This window comes from Prosopis cineraria, unplaced genomic scaffold, assembly GCF_029017545.1.
Source record: "Prosopis cineraria cultivar Desert tree isolate PC_DT_omini unplaced genomic scaffold, ASM2901754v1 PC317, whole genome shotgun sequence".
In the NCBI taxonomy this organism is placed as follows: domain Eukaryota; kingdom Viridiplantae; phylum Streptophyta; class Magnoliopsida; order Fabales; family Fabaceae; genus Prosopis; species Prosopis cineraria.
The window spans coordinates 1-9549 of record NW_026555644.1 but is presented as its reverse complement, the minus strand read 5'-3'; the positions used below and the strand labels follow the sequence as shown (position 1 = coordinate 9549).

The following is a 9549-nucleotide window of genomic DNA, read 5'->3' as shown; positions in this document are numbered from 1 at the left end:
TTGAATCATCTTTCAGATTTGCTTAGCCAAAGGACTTTGATTGATCATATGAATACCTCCCAAGTGTTTGGATAAGAAGAGGTAATCTTTGCTTGCTAGATGCATCATTTTCTTCCATCTTGAATTCCCAAAAAAAAAAAAATCAATACATTTGGTATTTATCATGTTACAGATAGACATGAGTAATTTGAAACAAGAAAGATGACAAATGTTAGCAGTAGATAATACTAATTTGATTAGTGTCAACCTCAAAGCTTGTGCGAGGGTTGAAACCTTTCATGATATACCAATCTTCTATCAATAGCTTCCATAATTTGAGAATACAAAACAGATTTATCTCTTCCTCAATCAACCCATGTCTCCAGATATTTTTCAAGTTCGTCAGCCATGGGAAAATCGAGATAATTCACCCATTCTTCATTAAGAATGCGGCAAGTGTTAGGACCCACGATAAAAGAAGATTTAGCATGGTTAATCTCTAACCAGAAATATAACAAAAATTTTCCAATGCATTCTTAAGGAATTTCAAGTTATTCATTGCATATTCAAAGAAAAATAAGAAATCATCTGCATAAAAAAAAAAGGAGATCAGAGAAATAGGCTTTGCAGTTGACAAGTTTGATTCCTTTCCACAAACCTGTTTACTGTTTGTTCTGAATCAAGCGTGATAAAACATTTATAGTAATGATAAAAGGGTTGGGAGATAATGAATTCCTTTATCTCATTCATCTAGAAGGCTCGATTGTCCCTGAAAGATTACTATTGAAAAGAAGTTGGTATTCAAGATGAATTAGATTAGCCCATTTTCATGGAAAGTTTATCATAATTAAATTCGCATAAGCGAAGGACCATAAAACGCTATCAGAAACCTTGGAGACGGAACCAAAGGGCGGAGAGATTTGGTGAGAAAGATAAAGGGAATATTCTAAACGCGTGGACAAACGAAAATAAGAATATTCTAAAGAAAAAAGCGAAAGGGCATCAAAATCAAAATAATCCCATTCTAACCCAACGATGATAGAAAAGAAGACTCCAAGTTTGACCAAAGATGACTGGTAATGGCGCAATGGTATCTCTTTGTAATCAGGAAACATCTCAACTGACACATGAGTGGATAACGTCCTTGCATCTGTCCCATCCCATGTGCCCCCAATTCTCCACCGTCCTATCTTCTCTCTTCTTTTGTTTTGTTTTGTTTTTTTTTTTTTTAATGACTAAAATATCTCTCTTCTTTTCTTTTGTTTTTGTTAAATGACTAAAATGTATTGTTATTCCAATGCCTTTACAGTTAATTAAATCGTATGCTAGAGTTTAAAGGTATCCTTGACAACTAGAGTTTAAAAAGTCCGCATACCTAAAATTCACATACTTGTGAAGTCTGGTCCTTGGAGCCTGCGGGCTCAGGTCAACCCTTAGTGTTTTAAGTCTTTTTTTTTTTAAATAAATATATGAAAATAAGACAAACTAAATTATAAATAATTAAATATTAACTAATTAAAGTATCAAATTATTGTTTAAACTTATAAAATCAAACCAAATAAAATTAAGTAAGCTAAACAAGTCTTCTATAAATATCAATAAGACAATAATAAATTATCATCTTAATCATTGCCATCTTCATGATCAACAATATTTAATTGTATGTACTTCGAGGTTGCTCTTTAGTGGTAAAGATATAAAAAAAAAATATTTAGGTTACAATTTTCTCCCTCCTTGTTTATTAATTAGTTATTACTAATTTTCAATAATATACTGCTTTTTTTTTTTAGCTCATTAGAGTTGGACTGTTTAATCCTAGTTAAGCATTAACACATCAAAACCTCAAGCTTAATCTTCTATTTGAATGGGTTTAAACAGGCTGGTTTGAAAGTCTCGATATGGTTTTTCGACTCTAAATGATTTTATCTCAGAGCGTTTTTGTGGGCTTGTTTTGCAATGATAAAATGAAAAAAACATACTTGATTGTACTTGAATTATCTTCAATAGAAAAACATGCATAAACAATCAATGCAATAGTACGGAGAATAGCAACAATATTTACATCACTCTGGGAAGGTAGTTCAGCAATAATAAGCAATAACGCTGTCTGTTCCTTTGTCCCCAGGAGACACAAGCACATGGATGTTGGATTATTTCTTTTGTGTCAATGCTCTATTATAGAACCCTCACCGCATATTCCTTTGTGATTATTAGATATAGTTTCTTATAGAAAGTTAATTGGTACATTGAATGGGTTCAATTTAACTCAACATATACTCCCTCCATCCTTGGCACTTTTGCAAAAGTTTTTTTGATTTAAAATATAAGATACTTTAAATAAATTAAGGTTTTATTAAATACATTAATTTTAATATTACCTTTTATCTCTTTATAATTAATTTTCATCCCTTCTCTTTTCAATATATTTTCTCTATCTCAAATTATAAGACACTTTTAAATAAAATCTCACGTACTAATAAATCTCATTAAATACACTTAACAACTTTATCTTTCCAAAATAAAAAGATAAACTTTTAAAAATATTCATAATTTAATATATTAAAAAGAGAAAAGATGAAAATTAATTATAGAGAAAGGAAGGGTAATATTGAAATTGATGCATTTAATGAAATCTTAATTTACTCAAAATGTCTTATATTTTATAATGAAAAAACTTCTTTAAAAATGTTCTATAATTTGAGACGGGAGTAGTATTAAATTATAGGTATGTTTAAAAGTTTTATGTTTTATTTAAAAAAAATAAAATTATTAAATATATTTAATAAAATTTATTAATATGTGATATTTTATCTAAAAATACTTATAATTTATTACGGATGAAGTATTATAATTCAACCATCTTTGTCACTGGCCGACCATAGTGCTGTGGGCCTATTTCTAACAGTCACTAGCATCTGGAGTGGGATCATATATATATATATATATATATTTATATAGATGTATATGTAAATATAGATCAAGGGGTCTTTAAGTTTTATAACTAATAGATAAAAAATATATAATATTTTCTAAATTAATTAAAAAATAAGTTAAATCAGAGAAAGAAAGAAATAACAATTAAGACAAATAAATATACAAATAAATATATGTTTTGTCAACGCAGATACCATATTGTTACGTGATATGAAAATTGTTAATGGTGACTGGCTAGAAGCGTAGAGGGAGTTTATGGATGCAATCAAAGTCATGATATATGAAATAATCCTATTCAGGAGCAGAGGGATTATTTTTAACTTCGGGGGACTCTGATTAGAAATCATATACAATAACTGAAATAAAAGTTATATATATAATAACATAAATATTTTAGGACATTCACAATTAATTTTATAAATATATAACTAAAAGAGACATGTATTTTTATTTTTATTTTAGTTCTATTCGTCAATTCATAACATGAAAATCACCAATTATCATGTCTATAGCAAACTTTTTTATAATTTTATTTTTAATATAAACTATCATTGAATTAGTAAAAAAATTATCTTCTATTTAATCACGAAGCCTTGTTTAATAATTTTTATAGCTGAAGAAGCTTGTTCAATGATTGTCATTAACACCAAAAAAGTTAGCACAAACCTTATTAATCTGTCAATTAAAGGATAACAATTACACTTTCTAATGACCTCTAAAAACTTGACATAATTCGCCCATAGTAATCAAATTCTGAAAATTAATATCTATGAGCATAACAAGCTCATAATGATGTAATTCATATTCTAATAAAATATTTTCTTGATCAAAAAATTTTGAAGAGAAAAATTTCTCAACAAGATTTTATGTATTCATAGTATTGAATGATTTAAATGCATTTTTATAAGATTTAAAGTTGTACTCAATTTAAGAAACTTTCTTGTTTGCTCACTTAATCTATTATTTAATTATTTTAATTAATAATCTATGACAAATTAAATATATCAACACGATGATGCTCAACTGTCATATACTCTTAATGTCAATGAAATTAAATTATATCAAAATAAAAAAATAATAATCCATATCAAGAATTTGGGCTTGTTTGTTTTCTGTTTTTAAAAAATATTTTTTGTTTTTAAAAACAGAAAATTTAAAAGTTTGTTTGGAAAAGTATTTTTATTTTAGTCATTTTCAAAATTATTTTCATTTTTTGGTTTTAAAAACAAAAAAATAGAAACAACTTTAAGTTATTTTGATTTTATTCTTTTTATTTTTAAAATACACTATATTTGATTATTAAAAATTACAGTTGTCTTAACCAATTTTTATTATTAATTATCACCATTAACTCTTTATAACTATCATTACCAGTCCAATTTTTAATTCCAAAACTGTTTTTGAATTGACATAATCAAATAAATTTTTATTTTATTTTGTTTTAAAAATAATTTTAAAAACTGTAAATAAAACAGCTTTTAAGAATAAAAAATGAGAATAAAAATCAAACAGGTTAGCTTTGCTTTTACAAAAAGAAACAATTTTTCTAGAAGACCATCCCAACCATAACATCATCATCATCATCATCTTCCTCATATTCTTCTTCCTTCTCTTGCTGTTCTTCTATCCCAACTAGAATATCTTAACTTTTGAATAAGTAATTATTAAAATTTAAATAATATTAAATTTTAGTAGTATCAAAATATATTTGGGATCCACAGCTCCCCATGATCCCGTTCTAATCCTGTTGACAAAAAAGAAAGATGTATGTATTAATATATTTTGTAAGAAAATAATTCTTTAAGCAAGCAATTCCAAATTCAGTATCTTTTTTTTTTCCTCATCAACTCAAATTGAAGATAGGTTGGGTCCAAATCAGAGAAAAGCCCTGCCCATGTAGGTCTGAAAGAAAGGAAAAGAAACTAGTTTACCATCAGTGGCATAATTTTAGCATATCATTGTGGCTTTTTTAGGAACATCATCATCATCACTATTAGTATTTTAACTATTTTTTTTATTAGAATATTCCGATTTCAAACCGAAAGGCTTTAGCTTTAAAAGAGTTGAGGAAAGGATTACATTAAGATATGAGACAACAATATTCATCGAAAAAAAAAAACAGAGACATAAGATAATAATTCAGATATAACTTTTCATATATAACAAATATATATATATATATATATATTACAATATGATAGATTAAATATTTGAATAATAAAATAAATATATAAATTTTGAAAACAAATATATCATTATCTAATCAAACTAACTCTAATGTTTTAAAAAAATCACTACATTTATTTAGTAATTTTACAATTTAGAACCGGAATGTATAATACATTTTTCCATGCTATATATTATCCCTTTAATGTAATTATAGATAATACGATAATTAAATATATTTTGGCGTTGCAGATCAAAAGAATTATACCCAATCGTTACAACACAATTAAACAAATAGGAGCGAAAATACATCACGCCACACTAGGCTCTAGCCAAAAAAGCATGAGTCATGATTGGCCAAAGACTTGAGCCAAGCATGAAGCCTGCACAATGCTCCTTTATCTTTTTTTGGTTTAAGTTTCATGTATTAACCTATTTAAAACTTAACCTAGATTTAAAAGGATTGGTAGGAAACAAATGCAAAGTTTGATACATAGAAAAGTGTTTTATAGAAAGAAAATAAAAAATGTACGATCAATAAATGTCGGTTCAATTTTATAAGAATTTGATCACTAACTCATCAAATTTTGAATTCAAATCTCATTGTTGATATGATGATATTGTTTGTGAGTAATCTTTAAAATATTTTTACAAATACTACTTGAGTCTAGAAATATACTTTAATTCTGATAAGTTCTTAAAACCCAACTTTCTTTAACGTTTTTTGTAAAGAAAAATGCATATATTCTATTCTCTACCCAAATATGTTATCCTTTTTCTTTCTAAAATATTATTTTTTTGTTATATATTAAGTATATTAATTTTAACTATTGAATAATATTTATATATGTGTGTGTGAGAAAATAAATCTGTCCTATAAATAGAGCAAAATTATAATACTCCCTTCATTAAAAAATATAAGACATTTTTAATTGAATCTCACTCCTCAATAAAATAATTATTTATTTTTTAATTAATTTTATATTTTTATATTTATTCATATTTAATAAAATATTTTATTTTAAAATAAATATAAAATAATTTATTTAATAGAATTATTTTTTTAAAAAAGACAACAATTATATGTTAAAGGATATTATATTTTTAAGCGAAGGGTGTAATTATTATGAATAAACTTCATAGGATTAAATTATACATCATGAAGAATTTTTCTTATGACAAATTTGATATGACAACAAGTGTGAATGAATATGGATCTGGAAGTATGTGCGTGTCACGGGTGGGAGGCTGGCACGTTAAACAAAACTCAAAAGTGATCGTCGTCCCCAACAAGGCGTTCGGGTATTTACAAGTTGGATTTTGGACTCTTTTAGACAAGGAGAGCGTAAATCGCTCAGGAATCCCACGATCCCTACCTCACCCTCCATCACACCTCGCCAGCCATTTCTTTCTTCCTTTCGAACCATTTCTTTCTTCCTTTCGAAGAAGTTAGCGTTCGTTACCTTCTCTCTCTCTCCTGCCTGTCCACCGGCCGCCGGCGCCTTTTTATCGGATTCGCTTCTCTTCAGGTGAAGACCAGCTTCTCTTTCCTAAGAATTCCCCTCTTTCCAATTGTATGGTGATTTCTTCCCCTGCAACTTTTGTAGAGTTCGCTTTGATTGAGACATTGTGTTGATTCTCGCCTTCGGGAAAGTTATATGCTCTTTTATTCATCGTTAAACCTTGTATTCTTACTGGATCTTCTCGATGATTGCTTCTTTGATTTCCTTTGGAAGTTAGGTATATACATGACTAAATTTTTGTATCTGATTATTTTCGCAGGATCCAGGGAACTGTTTGGCTCTTTGTTTTATAGGAATATTTTGTTTTAATTACTTCTTTGTTTTCTTTTTGTATCGATGTTGAAGTTTTTCCTTCTCTTCTCTTCCTCTTTCTTTCTTTTTTCTTTTAAATATTTTCCGTAGTTTAATGTTCGGTTTAGTGCAAAATTGATTTTAATTTCGTAATCCCCCTGTCTTCATGCCCCATCTTGTTCTAAACTCTCTAATTAATGAATGGTTATTTGTGGTCACCTTATCTTTTCTGAACTGTTTGTCTGTCATTCATTGGTGGAGCTGTCCGAGTATATTTTTTCCGTTTTATTTCAGGTCATTTTTGGTTATGCTAACATTTGGGATTGATTTGTTTACTAATTATTTCACTTCGTGATTTTTGAATTTGGGTTTGAAGTTGCAAGGTTAAGATGATTTTGATGATATATTGTAGTGAAGCCTGGGCGCTGGTCTAGTACCTTGCTTCCTGCACTCCGTCCATAGGATAAATGGGTTGTTTCAGCTCTAAAGTAAGAAGACAATTTCCTGGGCATGAGGATCCTGTGACTCTCGCATCACAGACAGCTTGTAAGTAGATAATATATGTGTGTGTATATATATTGTGCGAACTATAATTCTTGCTATCAGTTTTTTGACAATGCAAAACTAAAATTCTTGCACCATGAGAAAATCTTGATATTATGCAACTTCGCTGTAGAGTTGTAATTGCTTAACTGCACATGCTTCCCTACTGGTTTTTTGTCAATTCACATTTCCCCTGCCAAATGAATCGTAGACACTCAATGATTATCGATGATTCATCATCAACAAAATCTTATCCCATTAAGGGAGGTTGTCTAAAGTGCATAGACTCTATCAAGTGAGCTCAATCTTTGATTAAATTTAAGTAAGAAAAAGAACATGAAACTGAGAAAGGGGATATTATGTAGGGGCCTGTAGCTTTGTATGCTATGTTTGGATTCCATTTGACAAACAACTTGTGGTTCTGCTTATATCAGAAAGAAGCAAGTCTCCTTTGGCCCTTCAATTCTTGATCATCCTAATGCGAGCTGCTTCATGGGTAGTAGTTGCCTGTGCTTCATCAGTATTGTCATAGTTTTTTTTTGTGTGTATATATTTACAAGGTAATATTGTAATTCATCTTGATTCTAAGGTGTAGGCTGAAGCATAAAAATGTAGAAAAATAATTGGATGTAATGTGCTGGTCAGCGTATCAATTTGGGACTGGATGTTGTTACTGCATTTCAGTTATACTGCCTGTTAATATTTATAGACACAGAAAAACAACTGTCCATCATGGCTTTATCATAATTTATTTGATGCTTTTGTCATGCAATTCCTCTATCTCTTTCCTATTTTCAGGCACCCACGTTTTTTGTAGTTAAAGTTGTGTTCATCTTTTGGTTTTGCCAGTCACTGTTAGCGAGGTTGAAGCACTGTTTGAGCTATTTAAGAGCATAAGTGGTTCTGTTGTTGACGATGGACTAATAAGCAAGGTGCAGTATGGAAAATTCTTTCACCCCACTTACAATTAGTCATTGCTTTGCTAGTTCTTTTAACTTATATTTTGCTTCGGCATTGTATAGACTTTGTTAGGAATCATTGCTTATCCAGTTGCAGTATATATTTTGTAATAATATGTGTATGCATTGGATTCTTTCTTCATATTGTGATCATTAGTGTATCCTTCTTTGCAGGAAGAATTTCAGCTGGCAATTTTCAAAAATAGGAAGAGGGAGAATCTCTTTGCAAATCGGGTACAGAAAGCATCTTTTTGCTTTCTTAAAAAATGCCACCATATGTGACTGTGAGCTCCTACAGATGCAAACAAATGCTTCTTTGCATCAGTAATTCACAATATCAAGAAATTTGCCATTGTACTATGTGCTTCTGGAAGAAACTCTCAATATATTAATTCTTCTGTGCAAGCCTCCATCTAATTGTTGTTAAGTAGCTGGTTGGCTCCTATTATTAGTTAATTTCAGATATCCAAGATAACTTTAGTAACTGTTTGCAAGAGGAGAATAACTTTTTCAGACTCAAATTGCTGCCCGTTTGCTTTGAAAGTTTGCAAATCATTGGCATTTTATGCTCTACTGCTTGCAATATATGCATCTAGCGGACTCTTCTGTGAACTGGATTTGTATTAATATTAGATTCTTTCTGCTTGCAGATCTTTGATCTGTTTGATGTTAAAAAGAAGGGAGTCATTGATTTCGGTGATTTTGTTAGATCACTCAATGTGTTCCATCCAAATGCACCACAAGAAGACAAGATAGATTGTAAGTTGAAGATTGAATTCTCAAATCTAGATGATAGCCTATCCTTGCTACCCTTATGTGATCTAGCTGTACTAATGGATTATGTTTGGGACTTCCTTTCAGTTTCATTTAGGCTTTACGATTTGGACAGCACAGGCTTCATAGAGCGGCAAGAGGTACGTAGCCTGGTTATTACCCATGTATATGCCAACCAAAGTACTCATATTTGATTCAGTTTAAATACCTGCATTTTTACTTTCAGATTTTTTTTTTTTTTTTGGAATTCAAGATGGAAAGAAAATGATGCATCTAGTAAACAAAGATTTCCTCCTTATCCAAACACTGGGAGGTATTCATATGATCAATCAAAGTCCTTTCGCTAAGCAAATCTGAAAGATGATTCAAGCACCTAATGA

General features: G+C 29.6%; 1 protein-coding gene across 5 annotated transcripts; it reads left to right on the top strand.

Annotated features, from left to right (window-relative positions):
* Positions 1–6315: 6315 nt before the first annotated feature.
* Positions 6316–9452, top strand: LOC129296379 (calcineurin B-like protein 1). Of its 5 annotated transcripts, XM_054934987.1 has the most exons (7): positions 6319–6608; positions 7270–7439; positions 8286–8368; positions 8570–8629; positions 9046–9154; positions 9257–9309; positions 9423–9452. In XM_054934987.1, exons 2-7 carry the CDS (start codon positions 7361–7363, stop codon positions 9435–9437), a joined length of 399 nt encoding a protein of 132 aa, XP_054790962.1. In that variant the 5' UTR covers positions 6319–6608; positions 7270–7360; the 3' UTR covers positions 9438–9452. The 5 variants fall into 5 exon arrangements, with proteins under 5 accessions (XP_054790961.1, XP_054790960.1, XP_054790959.1 ...); XM_054934986.1 differs by lacking the exon at positions 9423–9452 and having other exon boundaries at positions 6316–6653; positions 7306–7439; positions 9257–9410; XM_054934985.1 differs by lacking the exon at positions 9423–9452 and having other exon boundaries at positions 6317–6608; positions 7306–7439; positions 9257–9410.
* Positions 9453–9549: the final 97 nt, after the last annotated feature.

Coding starts and splice junctions, on each gene's coding strand:
- LOC129296379 (XM_054934986.1), top strand. CDS start 7,361: ATGGGTTGTTTCAGCTCTAAAGTAAGAAGACAATTTCCTGGGCATGAG. Junction 8,630..9,045: donor AGAATCTCTTTGCAAATCGG/GTACAGAAAGCA, acceptor TTCTGCTTGCAG/ATCTTTGATCTGTTTGATGT. Junction 9,155..9,256: donor ACAAGAAGACAAGATAGATT/GTAAGTTGAAGA, acceptor ACTTCCTTTCAG/TTTCATTTAGGCTTTACGAT.